General features: G+C 43.7%; 1 protein-coding gene across 1 annotated transcript in view; it reads left to right on the plus strand.

Moving 5' to 3' along the window:
- The window catches only part of galnt14 (UDP-N-acetyl-alpha-D-galactosamine:polypeptide N-acetylgalactosaminyltransferase 14 (GalNAc-T14)), a gene marked incomplete at both ends in the record, with an annotated part of 177,534 nt that overhangs the window by 27,423 nt on the left and 125,621 nt on the right, over nucleotides 1-24,490 (plus strand). The window contains one exon of the mRNA XM_080744560.1: nucleotides 8,825-8,994. Coding sequence (XP_080600686.1) covers nucleotides 8,825-8,994 — 170 coding nt within the window. The remainder of the gene's footprint in view (nucleotides 1-8,824; nucleotides 8,995-24,490) is intronic.

Here is a 24,490-nt window from a genome sequence, read left to right on the forward strand (position 1 = left end):
ATGGGATTAATATTGATGACATCAGGGATGCTCACGGACAAGATACGGACAAGATATGCTGGTTTTCTTTGTTAACCAATGACAGACAGACAGACAGACAGACAGACAGACAGACAGACAGACAGACAGACAGACAGATAGATCTCTCTCCTTTCTCTTTCACTGCCTTTCTCTCTCACTCACTCTCTCTCTCTTTCTCTCTGTCCCTTTTCACTTGCTCGCCCACCTCTCTTGTTAGTGTGAACTGCCTTAAGAACGCTGTGGCCGTGATACCTGTGTGTGTGTGTGTGTGTTGTGTGTGTGTGTGTGTGTGTGTGTGTGTGTGTGTGTGTGTGTGTGTGTGTGTGTGTGTGTGTGTGTGTGTGTGTGTGTGTGTGTGTGTGTGTGTGTGTGTGTGTGTGTGTGTGCGTGCGTGCGTGCGTGCGTGCGTGCGTGTGTGAGAGTGTGCAGGCCTATATGAATGTGCTGTATATACATGTATGTGTGTTAGTGGAGGAGGATTCAGGATCTCATTGTGATTCTAAATGTATCATTTGGTCTCGTCTGAACCAATTAATAAGATCCGGAGGAGGACACACACACACACACACACACACACACACACACACACACACACACACACACACACACACACACACACACACACACACACACACACTGTTTGCCCAGTGGTATGTGACTGAGGTTGGTTAATTGAATGTGTGTCCATGTAAGACATAATGAGAGGTGTTGAGATAGAGACAAGGAGCATTAGGAAGAATGTCTCTTCTCTTCTCTTCTCTCTCATCAAGCTGCCTGTAACTCTGAATGGATCTTGAAAGCACCACAGATAAACTACAACTAGTGTACCTAGTTTAGGATATTCAGTCATGCACACGCACACATGCACAGACGCACATAGACACAAACACACACACGCACATACACACATACACACATACACACGCGCCCGACCCTCAGATCCAAGAAAGGGGTAATTTCTTGGATCTGTATGGACCCGCAAGGACCCACCCACCAGCCTTTTATTGCAACCATAGGTCGCAGGTTTACTATGAAAACATGCACGTCTTGTCCACGTATCCGTGTATCTCTGAAGGTCACGCCTGACACTGTGGTTCCCCTGACACATCACTGTGACATCACAGGTGACATCACCTATGTAAAGGTCCATATATGGGTATTCCCCAGAATCCCTTTTATGCCCATATATGAAGATCCCTGATGTCATCGATATACATCACAAGTCTTGTATGGTTCTAGAGCAGTGGTTCTCAACCTTTTCAGGCCGCGACCCCCAAAATAATCATATCTGAACTGGGGACCCCCCCACCCTGCACAAGCACTAGGAATTCTAAGAGTTGGCATTACATTTAGTTTGACTCAATCTATTCCATTGTGAAAATAGCCAATCTACATGCTCACGTTGCGAGGCTTTGTGATTATGTAGATCTGCTATTTTCACAATTTCTGCCTCTTATATTTGACTATTTGAACAATGTTTGACCAGAGGAACTAAAAAGGTCTTTAAAGTCCTTAAATAGTCACTTTAGAAATGTGCAGATACGATACACTTATACAGTTTAGTGAATTGTCCTCAGTTCGTTCGGGACACTAACTGCATAGTGCATAGCCTGCGCTCTACTTTGTGTTGCACACACACACACACACACACACACACACACACACACACACACACACACACACACACACACACACACACACACACACACACACACACACACACACCACAGTCTTCTCTTCCATCTGTCTTTTTATTTTCTTCTCCTTTCAAACACATCCCACCATCTTTCTCCTTGCCTCTATTTCCTCTCTCTCCTGCCCCACTCTTTCATTTATCTCTATCTCGCTCTCTCTCTCTCTCTCCTTCCCTATCTCTATATCGCTCCCTACCTCCCTCTCTCCACCTCTCTCTCTCTCACTCCTTTTACTCTGGCATAGCCAGTCGATCAGAGATCTCCGCCTGCCGATGCGTCTGGGGAAATCTAAATTCAGTGTGGGCTGGAAAAGTGTCGAGAACGTCTGCTAACTAACTAACTAACCCGTGCCCACGCTCTGCTTTGGAAACAAATCATTCACCGTCCCCAGTATGAAGGACCGTGGAGGTTACTACTGGTGGGCCGCCAAATCTTTATGTGATGGCATAATCCTTTTACAATTTACATTAACCACTAGAATCCCTATTTTGAGGAGAACTTTAACCAAAAATAGTTCCTGATCGATCGATTATTTTCAGCAATGAGGGTTGGTTTATAGGGGGTAAAAAGAGCAGACTAAATACAGAGTGAGAGTAGCCTAGGGTCCATTCACTTTTCGGGGTTTGATATGGTTGGGATCAGAAACCACTTTACGTCATGTTGTAGTCCTAGACGGACTACGCTTTGACCGGAACTATCAAACCGGATTCAGTTTTAACCCAAAATATTCCACTGCACCAAAGGACATACTTTTAGGGCCTACCTAATAAACCCCTTGATGCGGCGTAGTTTTGCTTTTGGAAAATTCGTTTGGTATATGCAATGCATCTTTTAGTCCAACTCGTAACGACTGGCAAGACTACACTAGGCTACTCGAGCATTTTAATGGGGAAATCTCGCTCTTTCGAACGACCGTCATTTCGACAAAGGAGCGTCGGGAGGGTTAGCGACTCACCCCACGGAGGTTAGGGTAAGGGTTTGGTTTGGGTGTCGAAAAGATGACGCGTAGTAACTGCGAAGCGCTCCAAATTTTAATAGTGATTGGGGAAACAAATGGAGGGAACCCAAAAAAAAGCACAGCCGCCTCTTCGGCTTGTTTTTTCCGCCTAGACCGGATCAAACCGCCCGTTGTTACTAACGATCACCAGGCTTCCCCCAGAAAGCCTGGTGAGGCGAGGTTAGTACAGAGTAGAGCCCGACCGATACCATTTTTCCGACCGATACCGATATCCGATGTTGGAGAGTGCTAGAGCACCGATACCGATACCGATGTTTTGTAAAAATCATTTTTTATTCATTTAAGATCATTTAATTGACTGCTCGCCCCTCGGATAAATGGTCTGATTATTGCTTTTTTTGTGCTTTTCATGCAAACTGCGAGTTGTGGTCGCAGTTATCAATTTCTATTGCTTGTTGGATAATAATACTCTTTTAATTTGGGGGTTCTGCTGTGTTTTGTCTTGTTTATGAATTAATATGTGTCTTTTATCCAAACGTAAAGTTTGATTCGCTCATGGATTCGCACGGTGGCTCTGCAAAGTGCAGACAGCCGCCATGCATTGCCAAGCAATTAAACAACACAAGTTCTATAGTCTATAGTCAGACATCTATATTTCTCTGTGGATTTTCACATAGGCCTACACACCTTCCTTCACCGCAACATGAAAAATCAGAGTTAGACAGTGCATGTGGTGAGTGAACGACACACAAGAGGCAGCAGCTCCAGTAGTGTTGGCTTGCATCTTGGACTATTATACTGCACTCTGCTGGATAATTCTGGTATTGCCCACACATAGGCATATATAACTCAGGGTTTCATGCTCTATCCGCAGACACGTTACAGACAATTAATATACCGGATATCGGTGGAATAATTCACCGATACCGATACCCTTCCGATTGCTCCAAAACGACCGATATATCGAATTGACCGATATATCGGTCGGGCTCTAGTACAGAGTGAGTATTGACGTTTTCAGTTTTTAAATGTCTGAAGATTAACATGAATCAAACATGCATGGACGATAGTGCTCTCAAACAAGTCTATGAAGCTATCTATGAAATCTAAGAAAAAGTTTAATCTCAAGTTCAACACAATTTTATACAATATGTAGCGGTTGGTCCCTGCTCAGAGCACATCTTCCACCTCTACCTGCATTGAATATAGAATGTAGTCGACAGGCGTATCAGTTGGCAGAGATCTGGGATTTTCTTCTCTCAACAGCAGGTGTCTTCAACATAGGCCAAGGACCCCCTATCTGAGAGAGAGATATGAAGCTGAAACCCGCACTACTTATTGAATGAAATTGTGTTGCAGATTACTTTTTATCATACAGTAGATTTTTTTTTTTAAACAATGTGTTTATTTTGTTTTTCATTCTTTTTCTTTTAAAGACATACAAGACAAGTTATACATACACTCAGACAAAACAAAAATACAGTACAACATACAAAAGAAAACAAAAAACAAAATATCTGACACTAACACGACACATACCGGTAAGAATATTAAACAATTATGACACAAAGAGCACATATACCATTAACACCTAGGTTCCTATGCCACAAGGCCGGGTAAGTGGCTGTAGAGGGAAATCATCTACCCTACTCCCGGTTCCTTCATCAAATAAGAAAGATCGTTGCCCTTGACATATTGAATAAAATTCCCCCATATTTTCTCAAATAGCTCTTGTTTGTTTTTGAGAGTGTATGTGATTCTTTCTAAAGGAAGGCACAAAGATAGTTCACTAAACCACTGCGCGATGCTAGGTTTCCCTGTCTTTTTCATCATACAGTAGATTTCACAGATACGTTCATAGACTTGTTTTGACAATGACATACAGTACCTTATCTTTACTATTGGACATGAATCGTGTTGGACTCAGGTTAATGTGTATTGTGTGTATTAATGTGTATTTTCAGACCTTAGTTTTGAAACCCTCTATTTAGTCACCTTGACCGCTGGTTCTGGTCTGCTGTTTTATACACCAACTCTATGAAAATAGCTATACATCTAATAGCTATCTATCTATCTATCTATCTATCTATCTATCTATCTATCTATCTATCTATCTATCTATCTATCTATATTTACAAGCTCACAATGCCTCACAGAGTGAGTCGTTGTAAGATGGTGGAATAACTGGGGTCTTTTTGTGTAAAGAGGGAATTAGGGGGGTATTTGTATACAGTAGGGGATGATGATGAACTGCTCTTGTCTTTCTGATCTGGGGTTTAAGGCCTTTAGTGTATCTGTGTATTCCTTTATTTATTTATTTTATTTTGGTGTTTGGATATAAGTCAGGCATGTAATTGAGGTCCTGGTTATGGTCTGTATTACCTGGCAGTGTGTAATAAAGCACTTACAAAGTAGAGTAAATGAGAAACGGGAGAGAGAGAGAAATTACATTGAGTTTTGTCATTTCAGAACCATCCGAGTGGGTTATACAACTTGCAAAAAAACTGCCTCTATGTTGCTCGGTGCAGGAAAATGCTTCAGTAGCAGAGCTTCTGTTACTGGGGTAAATTATTAGAAATCTACCAAAACCAGCTGTCAAAACAGGCTGTTTGTGTTGTTGCACGTCATACGCTTCTGATTCCTCAACGCAGGGTTGCAATATAAGAGCACTCACGGAGGTGGCTTTCTGGGGGGTTCTGTGTGGGAAAAGCAACTCCGCCATTAATGACGTTTCCTCACGCTTTTATTGTGGAAATGTTGTACTAAAGTGGCTTCTCCCCCTCCCCTCTCTCTTTCTCCCTCTCTCTTTCCCGCTATATCTCTCTCTCCCTCTCTCATTTGCTTTGCATGCCTCACTTTTACAGCCACCAGGGGAACCTGCTCCAGTCTCATGTTGCTGTGCACACGCACACACATGCACGCATGCACGCACGCATGCACGCACGCGCGCACGCACACACACACACACACACACACATACACACACACACACACACACACACACACACACACACACACACACACACACACACACACACACACACACACACACACACACACACACACACACGTGTGCGTGCGCAGTGATTCCTAGTCTTCTAATGGCCCCATTTAGACAATCTGTCGCATCAGCAAGTCGTGCTGGTGAATAAGGGAAGAATAATAAGGGGGGGGAGGGGGGGGGGGGAAGACACTTGTTTTCAGGATCCTTCCATCCACATGACATCCCCTGACACATATATTGTTATATTACAATATAATGGGCCACGAACGCAGCCAATATTTCACTAGTGAGTTGGGATATTATATTCAATTTTAAGCCTGTGGGGCAGGCGCCCGCCGGGAGGCTGCGAGGGTATTGCAACTGCTGGGCCCCCAAATAATTTCCATAAGATTTCAATGATAATACAAACATTAATATGACAAAATATAAATAATGTACAGAAAAAAGATAACATGGCATTTTTTTTGATACCGATAAATAGCAACTAAAAAACCTTGGTTCTCCATCGATCCAAGTCAAGACGGAAAACAATCGATTGATTTATCATTAGAATAAACGTCCTTTGGAAATGCACTCAAAATGCACGCACGTGTTGGTGTTGGTGCATGTGTTTAAGTAAGCGTGTATGCTTGTGGGTACAGGCAGTTTGAGTGTATCATATTTGTTTGTTTCTTTCTACGTGTGAATATTATATCTGTACAGTAACTTTGACAGTATGCTGATGTCAGTTTGAGCGATTGTTAACATTTATGTTCAATTGGAATAGGAAAAAACAACCGGTAATCGTCCCGGATGCATGTGTGATGTGTGTGTGTGTGTGTGTGTGTGTGTGTGTGTGTGTGTGTGTGTGTGTGTGTGTGTGCGTGTGCGTGTGCGTGTGCGCACGCGTGAGCCATGCATTGGTTAACCATTCATCTCCAGTGTGTGTTGTCGTGTGGTCGTTATGCAGTGAAGGGAGGTCATTGTATAGAAATACTGCTGAAAGCTCCGCTCTCATGTTTATGAGTCACGTGATGAAGAAACAGCAAACTGCTGAGCTTTACCACACACACACACACACACACACACACACACACACACACACACACACACACACACACACACACACACACTCACTCACACACTCACTCACTCACTCACTCACTCACTCACTCACTCACTCACTCACTCACTCACTCACTCACTCTCTGTCTTTCTATCTCTTGCTGACAAAATAGACACAAGTATGTCAGCACACTCTGCATACTGTCTGCTCTCTTTGTTGCTCTCCAACTACAGTATAAACACAATTTATCGCCCTCTCTCTCTCTCTCTCTCTCTCTCCCTCCCTGGCTCTGTCTCATTTGCTTTTTATCTCTCAAACGTTGTACACACAAAAAACACACCAGAACAGCGATGCAAGGGTTCATGTGGTTAATTCTCAGGGTAGTCTTATAGAATATGTTCTCACATGTCTAGCGACAGAATGCAGGCGTGCAAGGTGAAGTTTAAAACATGAAAATGAGGCAGGTGTGTTGTCAAAAGCCGGCAACATTCTTATCACTTTATTGCCTCAATGTTTGTAGAAGTGTTTGGCGGCAGTAGAGCAGGAACATCTGAATGTTTGTGTGTTTACATCATGGTTAAATGAAACAGCCTCCATTGAAGGCACCCCAGATGCTTTTAAAAGAGCCATTGTGTGGACAGCTCTTCTATGGTTAGAATGGTCCCCAATAGTCTGTGACTATTGTACTGCGTGTAGAATGAACAGGATGCTTCCATGGCCACACATCATTTAAGTGTAAAAAATGACCTGTAATTGTAAGATGAAATGAATTATTAGTCCAATTAACAGTTGCACTCCTACAAGCCCACAATAGCGGATCTAATGACTCGTGAAGGAACATGAAACAACAGGGAGTGTGTGATGTACAGGCAGGCTGGCCTTACCTGTTGAGAGCTTTATGAACAATAGTAATGTTTTAGTCTGGAGTACACAGTGTATTCTAGCTCATGGGTCTTCAACGTGTTCAGGCCAACAAGGACCCCTTAGTTGAGAGAGAGATGAAGCAGGGACCCCCACAAGCCTTTTTCATAGATTACATATAGTTTCATCGTTTGACAGCACAATTGTTAGTGTATTTTGATTTCATGTCAATTTGTGTTTTCAGATTTTTAACCGACTGAACCGCCGATACACTTGACCTTTCACTCTGTACTTAGTCCCTTAGTTCCCCTTTACACCAAACCTCTTTGACGAAAATAGCCGATCTACTTGTAGATCGGTTATTTTTGGCCAAAGTTCTCATAATATGGATGCTAGTTTCTATTACACAAAGATTTGGAGGACCCCCTATAGTAAATCTGAGGACCCCTAAGGCCTAGGGATCCCTGTTGAAGACCCTTCTTGGTCTAGCTAAGACAGGAGTGATGTGTTCTCTCTTTTATGTTGTAAGGATTTAGGAAGACCTATAAAAAGTGCATTACAGTAATCCTACCTGCTTGAGATAAAAGCAAAGTCACTTGGTTTATATGGGACTTGAAACAGAGTCTAAAACAACTCAGGTTTTTACTTCTTTTTGATCAAGGGAGTCAGGTTGCCAATTATTTTAAAGAGCTCATCATCATCCCTTTTTGCCTTGAGGCTAAAGCTGTCTGTCTTATCCTCGTTTAATTTTGGAAAGTTATTACTCAATTTATTAAATGGTTCATTAGGCTAGTGATTATATGTTGGCTACGCAACCACTGTTTTGTTTGTTATCTAAGGCCAGGGGAAGGATTACGTTTTCACTCCACAATCTTGCAAAATACTGTACTCACTCACCAGCATCAGACATTTTGTGCATGCTGCCAATAGGCCAAGGACACTGTGTACGTTCTGGGATATCATCAAGTTGAACAGCAACATTTTTCTCTGAACACTTTCAACCACTTTCAAACTAAGAAAATTATTATTATGTTTTTAATAGCGACCATAGAAGATCTACAAGCTTAAAATGTGTCACATTGCAGTTCGTTGCAAGCTGTTTTCACTATCCGTCGTACGTCAAATATACGCTGTAGTATAGAGTTTGTTGTTGAGCTCTGTGGAAGCTAGAAGCATCGCCAGATGATGGATAGAATCTTATCTGTTTTTAAATGTTGGTTGTTTTTGTGTGTCATGGCCAGATCTCGGATGCAGAGTGGGAGGACATGCTGGAGGCTTTCGATGAGAGGACTTACCTGAACGTGAAGCGTTGGAGGCCAGGAGATGACCCCTACGCCCTGTATGCCTTCAACCAGAGAGAGAGCGAACGCATTCCCAGCAACAGAGCCCTGAGGGACACACGACACTACAGGTATGCTTCAAACAGCGATGTACTGTACCTGGATATGTGCAGGGAGGGAGGAGGAGTGCATGCGTGCGTGTGTGTGTGTGTTACCTCATTATTTCCTTGTATCTCAGGATTGTCTGACAGGAACATTGACATCCTGCTGTATTTGGTTGCAAGCTAAAACTACAGGAGACACACAAGAATGTGTTTCTTTTATGTGTTGTGCGTATGTGCGTGCGTTAGGGCATTAACGACTTGTGATTTTTGCAAGTTGAGTTGAAGTCGACGTTTGATGACGTCATCACATCACACACGACCCCCCAATTATTTTGGGGGGTCCCAAGATGATTAACTTAATGTGAAACATTGTTTTCTCACTCAATTGTTAACAAACAAACATAAAGTTTAAGTGTATAGAGGCTATCTTCACATTTCTAAAGTGACAATTTAAGGACTTTTTAAAACCTATAAAATTACAAATTAAACATTGGCCAAATTGTCAAATATATAGAGGCAGAAATTGTGAAAATAGTCGATCTACATGCTCACAACGCCTCGCGTTGCGAGGCGTTGTGAGCATGTAGATCTGCTATTTTCACTTTTTTTTCACTTTTTTTCAACTTCGACTTTCGACTTTCTCTGGTGGCAGTCGACTTGTGTAATGAAGTCGACTGAATCGACTTGTCGACTTTTTCGTTAATGCCCTAGCGTGCGTGGATGCATCAGTGAGTCAATGAGTCAATGACTCAGTGAGTGAGTGAGTTAGTGAGTGTTCTGCAGGGACGTGAGGATGTGCTTTCTTATATGCCTGCGTCTGCTTTCTTATATGCCTACGTCTGATACATTCTGTCCTCTCTTGAGCTTCGCTGTAAGGAGGAGGTAGTGTTTCTACCGTATGCTGGTTCGTTTCCAGGGACTGTTCTCCCCTGCGGTGTGAACTTCACGTGTAACGCGAGGCAGTGTTTCTCTGTGCTAGTTTGTTTCTAGGGACCGTTCTCCATCGCTGTGTGAACTTCTCTGGCAGTAGCTTAGTGGGCAGAGAGGCTGTCTGGTAATCAGAATGTCACCAGTTTCGCCTCCTGCGGTCCCAAACTGAATTCCTGCCACTCGATTAATAATGAATCCTATTAAATCAAAAACTTCAGGTGTAATGGGGAGGTAGTGTTCCTGTGCTGGCTTGCTTCCACAGGCTCTTCATCCCTGCTGTGTTGAACGTCTGCTGTGACGGGAGGTAGTGTTTCTATGGCGGTTTGTTTCCAGGGAGCTACTGTTTCCAGTGGCGGGTAAAAGAAACTGAGTATGTTTACTCAAGTACTGTACTCACGTACCATTTTGAATACTGGAGTATTTCCAATTTTCAATACTTTTACTTCTACTCGGCTACACCTCAGAAGCAAATGTACTTTTTGCATTACCTTGTTACCTTTTAGTTACCTTTTAGTTACCTTGTAGATTTGAATTATTATAAAAGATTTAACGACTTAAGCCCTATTTGGTGATCGATGTTACAGCTCACAACAGATTGTAGATCTGAAGATGTAAATGTTTTTTAGGCTACATACCTTGCATAATGAGCACTTTTACCTTTGGTAAGTTAAGTATATTTTGATGCCAATAGAATACCTTTGTACTTTTACAACTACATTTTGATTACCAGGCTTTTACTTGTGGCAGAGTGTTTCTAAGTGTCAGTATTGGTACTTTTACTTAAGTAGATCAATTTAGTACGTTTTCCACCACTGACTGTTGTTTCTCCCTGCTGTGTGGAACCTCAGGTGGGAGGAAGGGAGAGGAGGTGAGCGGCAGAGGAGGGGAGATGAGAGCTTTCTTCTAGAAGACAGCTCAGGGAAGACAGAGAGACGAGGAGCAGGCAGAGGAGGGGAGAATGGAGGTGAAGACGGAAGGGCTGGGAGAGGAGAGGGGATTATATCGGATAGACAGACAGATAGACAGACAGACAGACAGACAGACAGACAGACAGACAGACAGACAGACAGACAGACAGACAGACAGACAGACAGACAGACAGAGAGAGAGAGAGAGAGAGAGAGAGAGAGAGAGAGAGAGGGGAGAGCTTCTTCTAGACAGCTCAGGGGAGACAAGGAGGAGGTAGGGATGGGACGATATGACATTTTCATATCACGATCATTGTAACCAAAGAAATCGTGATGTGCAATATTATCACGATAATCAAAATCCATTATCCTGGGGCGGAACATTTGCCAATAGCCGATCTACAGCTTGTGAGCTTGTAGATTGGCTATTTTTTGTCAAACGCATTTGATAGAGAGACTATCAAGTACGTATATTATAAGTACCTTTTTACCAATACTAGAGGGTTTAAGTGGTGCCGGTTATGCAGCTCGGCATAATAAAAGGTGAATTGATCCCAGTGCATGACGGTGGACAATATCACGATAAATTATATCTCCACGATATGATTATCGTGAGTGTTTTTTTATCACGATAAACGATAATATAACGTATCGTCCCATCCCTAGGAGGAGGCAGAGGAGAGGAGAATGAAGTTGAAGATGGAAGGGCAGGGAGAGGAGAGGAGAGGAGAGGAGAGGAGAGGAGAGGAGAGGAGAGGAGAGGAGAGGAGAGGAGAGGAGAGGGGATTAGGGTCTAGACAGACAGACAGAAAGACAGAGAGTGGGGGGGAGAAGGAGAGAGCAGAGGAAAAGTGGATGAGAGGAGAGCGGGAGGAGGAGGAGGAGGTGAAAGCAAGGAAAGAGGAGAGATGGAGGAGAAGTGCCACAAGCTGTTGAGAGGAGAGATAATTGCCACATGAGCGGAGCCTATGAGGCTGGGGAAACTGTGTGTGTGTGTGTGTGTGTGTGTGTGTGTATGTGTGTGTGACTGTGTGTGTGTGTGTTTGTGCGTGCGTGCGTGCATGCGTGCGTGCTTGCGTAGAGAGAGAGGCCGCGAGAGAGCATGCATGCATTTGCATATCTTTGTTTTTCCCTGTGTCTTTAGTCTGCACACTGTGTGTGTGTGTGTGTGTGTGTGTGTGTGTGTGTGTGTGTGTGTGTGTGTGTGTGTGTGTGTGTGTGTGTGTGTGTGTGTGTGTGTGTGTGTGTGTGTGCGCGTGCGCGCGTGCGTGCGTGCGTGCGTGCGTGCGTGCGTGCTGCGTGCGTGCGTGCGTGTGTGTGTACACTTTTGTGAGTGCCTGTGTGTTTCTTCACGTTTTTCTCTTTTGCGTGTGCGCCGTGCGTCTGCCTGTTCCCTTGCTCTCGTGATGCGTACGTTGTGTGTGTGTGTGTGTGTGTGTGTGTGCGCGCGTGTGTGTGAACCACTCCACTCCAGTGCTCAGCCATTATCTCTATAAGCAGAGGGTGCCTCCCTGTGTCTTGCCAGTCTTATAATGCCTGATGTATACTTTGGACGCGTGTAGGTGTCGCGCGGCACGGAAAATATCTGATCTACAAGCTCACAACGCGGCGCAGCGCGGCACGTTGTGGGCGTTGTAGATCGGCTTATTTTTCTGTGCGAGACACCGGCGCGCAACCAAGTACAAACCACCCTTAAGCCCCCACTGTAATACTACAGCCTGGATAAGATAACAGCACAGCAACAATACGCTGCCACTCACAGCATGTAATACCATTCAAGACAATGAGGCGATACAGCAATGAAGCCTCAACAGGACAATGGACGACATAATAATAACAAGCTTCTTCCGTACAAGATAATTATGCCTAGTTTATGCTTGGTCGTGCGGCCGTGTCGCAGCCACCATAAAATAGCCCTAATCTACAAGCTCACTAATGCGTCGCAGCGCTGCACGGTGGGAGCTTGTAGATTGGCTGTTTCCCACACTCGACAAAACTAGCCTAACGTATAAATTAGGCTTTAGCTGGAAAAGGGAAAACAGAAATTGATCTAATAATAATGATAATAATAATAAAGGAGTATTGTATCATGGATGTGGACAGAATGCAGACATGGACATTCCAGGGAAAGATCCACATTGCAATGAGATTATTTGTAAAAACTCCAAACAGGATAATGCAGTAAAGGAGATTAAAAGATGCAGATAAATTGCGATGGAATGGAGAAAATAAATGGATTATTACCATACAATGCAACTGGCTAATGAAATATCATAATGTATCAGACTGCCCCTATCTTAAGTATAATAATATAATGTGTGATATCTGCCCTGCATGGCCCTGATTAATTTCAGTAAATGTATAGTTTCTTGAGGCTTTTATCAGTCTGTAAAAAGTGCCCTCTCCAGACCATGAATGAATGCAGTTACTTTTTACTATGGTGAAAGAAATTCAAATGCCCCCTTTCCATACCATACAAGGAGGGAGCATTCAAGAGAATTGCCTTGTCCAAACTCTCCTGCACTTGAATGCATCATTTTATGTGTAGAAATCTATGCTGTACGCCACATTTCCAGTACTGACTTGATTATGCTTAGTTCCGTGTGGTATCATGCACCGAAAATAGCCGACCTCCAAGCTCACAACGCGTCGCAGCAATATTTCCACCTAAAGGCCCTTTTAGAAATGTCAGCCCCTGCCTCTCTAACATTCTCTGCACGTCCCTGTTGGATACACATGCACCAGGATAATTTATGTCATAATGAAAGTTTCTTGGACCCACGTAGAACAATGCATCGTGACCCCTGTTACTGAACCAACACTTTATAGCAGTGATTACTGTGGGAACATATTTAATGACTCTAGGACACCCAGTTAAATACTGTTCTCTGAATGAACCTGTTTTCTTGGACTTGTCAGCTCTTGGCTTCCTTGAGAACAGAGTAATAACCACATGCAACCCCACATCACAGGCCTGTACATGCAGAACGGTGGCACCAATTATTTGTATTACATATCGTCGTTGTCGAGCGGAAAACCTCGTATCTCCAAGTTTCAAATTTGTACGTTCTTTCGTAAAGTAAAGCCCTGCTTCATCATACATACAAGGCGGTCGCACAAAAGTAGTGAAAACAGCAGGTCTACAAGCACACAACGCCTCGCACCCGCGAGGCGTTGTGTGCTTGTAGACCTGCTGTTTTCACTATACATCATTTTTAAAATGATAAATGCAAAACAAACGTTTTTTGGACATACAGGGTTTTCACCCGACAACAACGATATTTCAGGCTGATATGCAGTACTTGTAGGAAGCCAGCGGGATTGTAAATTCAGAATTCTTTCACACAATTATAGACTTGGTAATGGATTCATAATTTTGTCCCAGTGTGCCGCGCTATGTAATTATTTGTTTGTTTTGTTTCTATGTATAAAATTGAAAACACCAATGCAGGTACCTTTGCCAAAAAAGATTAGCAACAAACAAACCGAAATAGGAACAAGGACGAACGCTCTCAGGGGGACATTGATGTTCTGTGGGTAATCTGTCTGTGTAAAGCACCATCAACAGGGGTTCTCAAAGTGGGGTCCGGGGACACCCAGGGGTCCTTGTCGGGCTTCCAGGCCGGGGGTCCCCAGAATAATTAGTTAAAGCATCTGAATCATTTTAACCACGTTAACCATATTTTATTCGTTGGTTATTTTTGAAAGAATCTTGAAGATTTGTGAAAAAAACATTGAAAAGTTTTCTTTTCTTTTTGGAGCGGTGAAAGCGCTCCCAATAGACAGGTATGTCTGTGGGTGGGTGGGTGGCTGGCTATGTGGCTGGGTGGCTGGCTATGTCTGTAGCCTGGCAATACCTTGAGTGGCCACACACAACACACAAGTTAAAGGAGGGGCGCTGTTGTGCAGGCACACACACACACACACACACACACGCACACACACACGCACGCACGCACGCACGCACACACACACGGTATAGCTGCTCAGATTCACCGCTCCACTTCGAACCGAGGTTTGATTTTTAGACAATGTTTTGCTTCTGGGGGTCCCTGGTACAATATATTTTGTGATGGGCATCTGCGGACAAATGTATAATTTTGGAAAAGGTTTCAGCATCACTGATGTACAACATAGAGAAGAGTGACACAAAAATAATTTTACCTGTCACCACATACTGAGCACTGTAACTCTGTGTGTGTGTGTGTGTGTGTGTGTGTGTGTGTGTGTGTGTGTGTGTGTGTGTGTGTGTGTGTGTGTGTGTGCGTGTGCGTGTGTTAGTCAGTGAGTGCATGCGTGTGCATCAGAGAAGTAGTGACATTGATTGGTTGGTCCTGTCATGTATTGATTTGCCCTCATTGATTGGCTGGTGTATCTGTCAGTCAAACACCTTATCAGGCCCAGTGCTAACGAGCCAGTGTCAGGTCCCTTTGTGCTCCTGTGACCTACTGTAGTCTGTGTTTATGTGCAGGTGCTGTTGTGTGTGTTTGTGTGTGTGTGTGTGTGTGTGTGTGTGTGTGTGTGTGTGTGTGTGTGTGTGTGTGTGTGTGTGTGTGTGTGTGTGTGTGTGTGTGTGTGTGTGTGTACGTGTGCTTATGTATGTGTATTGGTGACCTGTACGAGCCAATATTTGCACTCTCAGAGTTAAATTAACATAAAAAGTGTACGAAATGTAAAACACCTCCTCCCATCTTCATCATCGTGCTACCTCCTCCTCTCCTCCTCGTTGCCTTTCTCCTTTCTCCCTACTCCCCATCACCTCCTCTGCCCTCTATTGGGGCGGCTGTGGCTCAAAAGGTAGAGCAGGTCTTCCGATGATCCGTGGGTCGTGCATTCGAATCACGGCTCCTCCTGTCCACATGTCGAAGTGTCCTTGGGCAAGACACTAGTTTCGCGTAGCCAGACAACTATTCCACAATCTCCGAAGGCTATAGAGAGTCTGGAACGGCAGCTCCCGAACGGTGAGTATCGGAAGTAGCCACTACTGCACGGAACTGTAGTCCCCTGGTAGTCCCACTGGAAACATAACAGAATCACACTCGCACAGACAGAGTCATTCGAGAGGCATATTCTTGTTATGGGTGTGTTATGGTTTAAGAAAACATTTGAAAACATGGATGTAACACCAACAACACCAGAGAAAGACGAAATAACGCCCCAATTTTTTTTGAAAGGAGACATAACGCTTCCAGCTGGACTTGTTATTGCTACTGCACCAATGGAGCGGTTGCGTCACATACGCTCTATCTCGCACTCATCGTTTCTATTTCCGTGCCCCAAACTGTATGCCGGGAGCATTTGCAAATCACGGAGGCAACAGTCTGGCAACGCGAGACTAGCAAGACACGGAACCCCACATTGCCTCCAATGAGTCAGTCGGTGCTAACTTGCCACCATTGGTGTGTGATTTTGGGAGGTGAGGACACTGGCATTAACTGTTCGTCTGCTTCACCTCCAAATGTATGAATGTATGGACCATTGTAAAGCGCTTTGAGTTCTCAACTTGCTTAGAAAAGCACTATAAACATGCAATCCATTATTATTATAGAAGCTTCTTCTCTGCTTCTTGCTGCTTATCTCCTCCTCTCCGTTGGCTGCTCCTGTCTCCTGCCTCGCCACTTGTTTACACATTCAACTGGTGCCAGGAGCTCATCAATACTACTGATCATCTCAAGTGTGTGTGTGTGTGTGTGTGTGTGTGTGTGTGTGTGTGTGTGTGTGTGTGTGTGTGTGTGTGTGTGTGTGTGTGTGTGTGTGTGTGTGTGCTTCGATGGATGTATTGATTGGTGTGTGCCTGCGTTATTGCATGCTGCGATGCATTCTGAGCTTGTAGATCAAAAGGTAGATTGCGATCTACCAGTAGTATCACAAGCTAGACCACATACCCTGCCCCTAAACAAATACAAATAGAAATATTGATTTCTTTTTGAGTGGTGCAAACCACTCCTACATTTCACCTTGTGTGTCTTAGTACGGATCTCCATGTATGGATAACCAAAATGTATTATCTCAGATATCTCAGATCCGTGCTCATACACATAAAGTAACTGACATCACGGACAAAACGCCCCATGGTATGCAAGGAGATATGCACGACGTGTGTTGTGATTGCACCGCTCACTTCGCACACTTGCCTCTGCAGATCTGCAGCATCTGCTTGAATCAGTGTTGATTTAGACGAAAAATGTTTGTCGACTGCGTTTTTTTCACTGACGAAAACGAAATAAAAACTAAGCTGTGGTGACTAAAACTAAGACTAAATATATTGACAGTTTCGTCAACAAAATCAAAACTAGACTAAAACGTTAGGGAGGGACTAGTGCTGAAGAGAGTAATTTTAAGTTTGGTTGCTCTCAGCCGATCTACAAGCTCGATCTACAAGCTCGATCTCGATCTCGATCTAGCCGATCTACAAGCTCACAACGCATAGCTCTGTGACGCGTTGTGAGCTTGTAGATCGGCTATTTTCAGCACGCAATCAAGTATAAAATCAGTCATTACGATGCCATCAAGGCCTGCCAAAATACACTTTAGTTGACAAAATCAATTGTAGATTTAGTCGCCCAAAATCTTATGATATTTAGTCGACTAAAATTAGACTAAAACCTTTCAGGTGACTAAATTATGAGTAAAACTAAATGACATTTTATTCAAAAGACTATGACTAAAACTAAATCAAAATTTGCTGTCAAAAACAACACTGGCTTGAATTAAGGTTAACTTGATTGATTGACATGAAGAACAGCCTACACAGCTTCTATACTGTGTAAACCCACAATACAAAGCCTCGTTTTCAAGAGTGTTGCGCGCAAACGTCAGTAGCATTACAAGTGTTATATAAAAACTGGTTCCATTCCAAGTGCAATTGTCTCATGTGTAATAACGAATAATTATTATAATACAATTTTTTTATTGGTAGATCTTGTTGAGCTGGTCGTTTTAAGAGCAGTTACTTAAGTAAAACAAAGTGTGGTCTCTCCCGTTATAGGGTGTATTTTCCACACCGACGCGCAACTAAGTATAACTGAGGCAGGCTTAAGCGGGTGGTTATATGTGTTGCTTTGGCTGGTGTGCTTCCTTGTTCGCCAGCCAGACACCTTCTTTTTTTATTTAAAGCCTCCCTCCAGCGTTTTTTAGTGTTTTCCAGCAGTTTGATGTTGTGCAGTTCCTACCTGTGGTGTGTGTGTGTGTGTGTGTGTGTGTGTGTGTGTGTGTGTGTGTGTGTGTGTGTGTGTGTGTGTGTGTGTGTGTGTGTGTGTGTGTGTGTGTGTGTGTGTGTGTGTGTGTGTGTGTGTGTGTGTGTGTGTGTGTGTGCGCGCGCGGGCGGGCGGGCGGGCGGGCGGGCGGGCGGGCGAGAGAGAGAGAGAGAGAGAGAGAGAGAGAGAGAGAGAGAGAGAGAGAGAGAGAGAGAGAGAAGGATTCATGCAGTGATGCAGTGATGCTGCTGACAGCTGGCTGGGGCTGGACTGTGGAGAAGCTGTCTTCTACTGTCTCCTCTATATATATATGCCCACACGCACACACACACACACACACACACACACACACACACACACACACACACACACACACACACACACACACACACACACACACCATATACACAGAGGCACACCACTACTGGGCTTATTTATACCTGCTGAGTTGTTGATAATTATTGGTAAAACACACAGCGTGCGTGCGTGTGCCTGGTAATGTGTTAATGTTTTCAGTCTTTCTGGCTTCCAACAACATGACTCACTCTCTGTCTCAGTGAATGAACTGATGAATGAATCGTTTTACAATCATTTTCCATTGTTTAATGTTGTGGACTAAAGTAAAATGTCACTCATACTCATTTATATACTCATTATTGCTATATTATACATTTATAGCCTTCCTGGCATCCATACTTTGGGCATGTTGTTGATGTAGAGCAGAGTTCCCCAATAGGCGGCCCGCGGGCCATTTGCGGCCCGCGGGTGGCTACTGTCTGGCCCACACCAACCCCAGTAATAATGGTGGTATAAGAGCAGCAACAACACTAGTATATCGTCGTTGTCAGGTGGAAACCTCGTATCTCCAAATTTGTACGTTCTTTCGCAAAGTAAAGCCCTGCTTCATCATTCAAGGCTGTCTTACAAAAGTAGTGAAAACAGCAGATCTACAAGCATACAACGCCTCGCGGTGCGAGGCGTTGTGTGCTTGTAGATCAGCTGTTTTCACTAGTTTAAATCATTTTTAAAATGATAAATGCAAAACGAATGGTTTGGACATACAAGATTTTCACCCGACAACGACAATATCTGAACTGTCGCTGCAGTAGCGGGAACGCCACCGTCGTCTCCTGCAATGCTGTGGCCCTCGGCTTGGTACCCTATGATTTCGGCCCTTGGGGAAAACTAATTGGGGAACCCTGATGTAGAGCCTTCGTCCTACTCCTCCTGCCCAACACTCCCTGCAGATCCATAGGAGTCTATACGCACATAGTTGCCCCAATTGTGTTCGTATAGACCAGTGGTTCTCAACCAGTGGTCTGGGGACGACAAGTGGTCCTTGAGGGGGTTCCAGGTGGTCCCGAGCTAAATGATAAAGAGTTGGTATAACCACATGGACCCTTATAGCTCTTTAATTTGGTTTCATTGTATACGCTCTCAAGAGTTAAATTATTGTCAAACATTGATACTTAATTTCTGCACTAGGGTTGCAACTTGCAACGGTACTTTACTTGCACACCGATAACACCATTAAATAAAAAGAAAACACATCCGCTGCTCTGCTCTGCCCCGTGGAGCGCAGTAGAGATGTGACGTTCGGCAACAATTCCTCTCTTTTGAACAGCTCTTTTAAATGAACGATGGGATTCGGTTCTCAATCGCGGGAGTCCGGGAGCTGTTCCTTGTGTGGGAGTGTGAAGAAAAGATTCAGAATCAACGGATCATCCACGGGGCGAGGCACAGCCCATCAGACTGCATGATGTCTCGTCCCCACTCGCAGCGCACGTTCCAGGAGACTAGTTGTGGCGTTATAATGTCACAGTGCGCAGTAGGCGGAAAAACAACGATTAGCCAAACAAGAAAATGCAGGGCTGTTGTAACACTAACAGTGTTGTTGCTTTTTTACAAAGCTGAATTTTTAATATGGTCGGATGGTTGTTGTTGTTGTAGCTTGAGGTAGCATTGGCTGCTACTGAGTGCTCACAAGACGACAAGACACGCAATGGTGGTTGAAATGGTGTTACCGATAACCGCGGTGTTGACACGGACGATATTTTCGGTGTTAAAGATTTCATACCGTTGCAACCCTAGTCTGCACAATTAGAGAATGCAGAAAATGTGTTATACTTTGTTCAACGTTTGCCTGTTTATCTCTCCTATTATATAATCAAATGGCTCAAATGCCCAATAAATAATGGACCTTGATATGATGATGCACCACGATGGATATGAATCCACAACCTCCGCGGCGGTAGGCAGCTACTTTACCTCTGCGCCACCCAAGCTCCGCGATATATGGCTTACGGGGTTAATGCTGTGTATGGATGATATGATGATATTAACAGCATGAGTTGGCTATATTATTGTGTACGTTCAGCATTTTTTTTTTCTTCTTCGGTTAGCGTACAGCTTAATAAGTGGTGCAGTGAGGTCAGTGCGAAGTCCAGTCAGTGTCGGTCAAGGTCATCGCGGCTGTTACCTAGAAACAGTGAGTGAAACAGTCCATAGAATCCAAGACTGCTGATGACAGCACCTCACAGCACCATGTTCCTTTCACCACACACTCTCCTCCATTACTGTTTAACGCACGCACGCACGCACGCACGCACGCACGCACGCACGCACGCACGCACGCAGGGGTGTCGCACCAAATTCTGGGCTCTGATTACAAGGATCCACTGCAGGCCCACCATTAATGTTCTTCATAGGGGGGAGGGGGTTTCCGGGAACGCATTACCACGCATTATTTTGTGCTTTAACCTATTGAAAAATAGCAGATATACAAGCTCACAGCGAGCTTGTAAATCTGCTATTTTTGAAAAATCTTGATTTTTTTTGGGGTCAGTGGTGCTCAAACTTTTTCATGTGAAGGACCCCCAAAATGATATGTATTTGGCCCCAGACCCCCCATCTCAAAATATTTAGTTCCAGGGACCCTTCCCAGAAGCAAAATTTGAGTTGCAAATATTTGCTTAAAAAACACAAAGATTTGCGCACATTTTCACGACTTTTCAAAAATAGCAGATCTACAAGCTTGCAGCTGTGAGCTTGTATATCTGCTATTTTTCAATATCTAAAGTATAACATAATTAAGGCCCCTTCACCTTGGGCCCCCCCCCCCCCCCCCCCCCTTGTGACGCCCCTGCACGCACGCGCGCACGCACACACACACACACACACACACTGACAGCACACAGCAGATATGCCTGGCCGTCTCACTCGGCTGGTCCATAATGACTCCAGACTTTGGTTCTAAATGGGCTTCCTGCTCTCAGCCTTTGTCACAGAGCTGAAAATGTTCTACCTGAGGTTTATCAACTGTAGAGGACGGATAAAGGAATGGACCACCTCTCACAGTATGTATGTACGCAACAAATTATACGGCTGACTGCCGGAAACTCTGCATTTAAAGAAAATACATTATGCATACAGGACATACGGTATACTGACTCAATCCTTTTGTCACACATGCAGGTAAAATGTAAATGCGCTCACGTGTCCATATTATTCACACACGACATGTGCACAGTGCATAAAATTGGCAGTGACGTTTTCTTTTTTGCCTGTTTCAAATTTATCGGATGCTTTTATCCAGAGTTGCAACAGTAGAATCAACTGAATTCACTGTATTGCCAGAGAGGAAGGTGGAGACGCATAAGAAGAGGTGTCTATCATAGATATCCTTGTTGTTGGGCAGAGATTTTGGGGTACATTTATGCTCTAATTCAGGGGTCTTCAACATTTTCAGGCCAAGGACCCCTTAGTTGAGAGAGAGATGAAGCAGGGACCCCCATATTCCATATAGTTTCATCATTTAACAGCAACATCATCAGTGTATTTTGGATTCATGTCAATTTGTGTTTTCATATATTTAACCACTTGAGCCGTCATTACATTACGTAATAAACTAGACCTTTTACTCTGTACTTAGTCTGCTCTTTTTCCCCTCTACACCAGAGCTCTTTTTAATAGCCGATCTATTTTTGGCTAAAGTTCTCAGAATATGGGCGTTCAAGTGGTTTTTATAACAAAAAGGAAAACATTTTTTCTATCACTCAAAGATTTGGAGGACCCCCTGTAGTAACTCTGAGGAACCCCTGTTGAGGAAACCTGCTCTAATTGATCATACTACAGTTTCACTCAAAAGTAGCAGATCGACAATTTGTTGCTGTTCACCCCCCAAATGACTTTCTTTCTATTGATTACTCATGACATGGAGACTTGAGTTCAATTATATTCCTAAGACAAAAATGTGATTATAGTACATTTGCCCCCATTGATTCCGAATGGGAACTAAAAATATTATTGAACTCAAGTCTCCATGGCGTGAGTAAGCAATAGAAAAAAAGTAATTTTGGGGTTGAACTACTCCTTTAATAAGCTTGTAGATGTGCTACATTTTCTATTTTTTCCTGGAAAGTAACAGTTTTGGACATAAGAGGTTTCCACCTGACAGAGACGATATGGAGAGAGAGAGAGAGGGCTTAGCTTTCTGATGTAAGCCTTTTTTTCCACAGAGCTGAGATGTTCTACCTATAAAGATGTATCAACTGTAGAGGAAGGATATGGGAATAGACCATCTCTCAAAGTATAGGCACACGCAAATTATACGTCTGGCTGCTGTAAAGTGCATATAAAAATACATTATGCATACAGGATATACTCAGTGACTCTAAAATGCAAATGCACACGCATATGAACACCCAGGACCGCTGGTGAAGTTGGCAGTCACATATAAGCCACCAGCCTTCAACAGCCCACCAAGAAATCACCGGAAAAGGGTGGCAGGATTACTGGTTGCATCTCGGGCTCCAGCTGGAGATTATGCCTCCTTCATGTATCATTTCAATTTTGAAGCGTTTCGTTGCTGTGCCTTATAGCAGTGGTTACCAAACTGGGTTTTGGGACCTCATCTGGGGGGGTCTCTAGATGATTAGCTTAATGTGCAACAATGTTTTCTTACTCCACAGTAAACAAACCAGCATACAGTATGTGTGTGTATAGGGTATCTGCACATTTTAATCACTTTTGAGACGAAATACAAATATTCCAAAAGAAAGAGGCTGATCTACAAGCTCACAACACCTCGCAGTATGGGGCGCTGTCCCACACACGTTTAGCTGTGTTGCTCATTCCATGAGTGCACAGTCATTACAAGTTATAACTCATTGTAAAGGTGACCAATCAACAATTACAACGATATAAAATACAATACCAATTGATATTATTGAAGGGGAGAAATAATCGACCAAAGTTACGTTTCTGAACCTTTTTTGAGGAGTTTGTGTCTGTTGCTTATTTGACACCTGATGAAGGTGAGTCGGACTGAAACATTGTACTTGCAAGTAAGTGAAGACAGTGGGATCTAGGGATGGGATGATAAGCGATTTTATCGTTTATGGTGATAAATAACACTCACGATAATCGCATCGTGGAGATTTAATTTATCGTGATATTGTCCTCCGTCATGCACTGGGATCAATTCACATTTTATTTGCCGAGCTGCATATCCGGTACCATTTAAACCCCCGATTGGTAAAAGGTACTTATAATATACATACGTGATACTGTCTTTCAGAGAGAGGAGGGAATTGTTCTGTCAGGATCCTGAGTGTTACGTTATTATCCTCCATGTCTGTACTGCTGTCTCCTGTCATCTTCTCTGCTTCTCTCTCTCTCTCTCTCTCTCTCTCTCTCTATCTCTCTCTCTCTCTCTCTCTCTCTGCTGTCCAGTTGGGTAATGAAATAGTTCAATGCAAATATCCCAACCTAATAGACTGAAGGAGAGAAGATGAGAGCGGCAACAAAACAAAAGGAAAGGAATGGAAAGGGAAAAGAGCGAGGGGGAACAAGCAAGGCAAGGAGAGGAGAGGAGGCGTGAAGGGAAGTTAAAAGCACAACCACACAAGAAGAGACAGTTAAGTTGGGGAAGAAATGTGATAATTTAAAGATGAGAAAAGATGAGAGTGATGAGAATTGTATCCACTGAGATGCTGTTGGAGAGCCTGGAGGAGGCAGGATGACACATGGTGAATGTCACACCTGTATAACTTATTCATTTACCTTTAATTAAACTGAGAGACAGGGGCAGAGAGAGAGAGAGAGAGAGAGAGAGAGAGAGAGAGAGAGAGAGGTGAGAGATGAAAGGAAAAGCAAGCTGCTAAGTGTAAAGGCTGACAGGCTCTGTGTCATATTGAGCTGCCTTCTCAACTTACTTCAAGACATGCTGTCATATACCCTAAATAGAACACATACGCACGCGCACGCACACACACACACACACATTCACTCCCAACATACCCGGCTGCTGCACTGCAAATTCTACAGCGGCAGTTTAACTCTGAGAGTGTAAACACAGACTCATGACGGCCCAGTCTTCTACTCAGAGTTAAATTGACACCCTGGATTTCACAGGGTGTCTTTTAAAAATACACAAGTTATGTCTCTGGACTGTAGGAGGTCTAGACAGCTGATAACCCCAGTCAGTCA

Source organism: Nannobrachium achirus (assembly GCF_963921795.1).
Source record: "Nannobrachium achirus genome assembly, chromosome: 16".
In the NCBI taxonomy this organism is placed as follows: Eukaryota; Metazoa; Chordata; class Actinopteri; order Myctophiformes; family Myctophidae; genus Nannobrachium; species Nannobrachium achirus.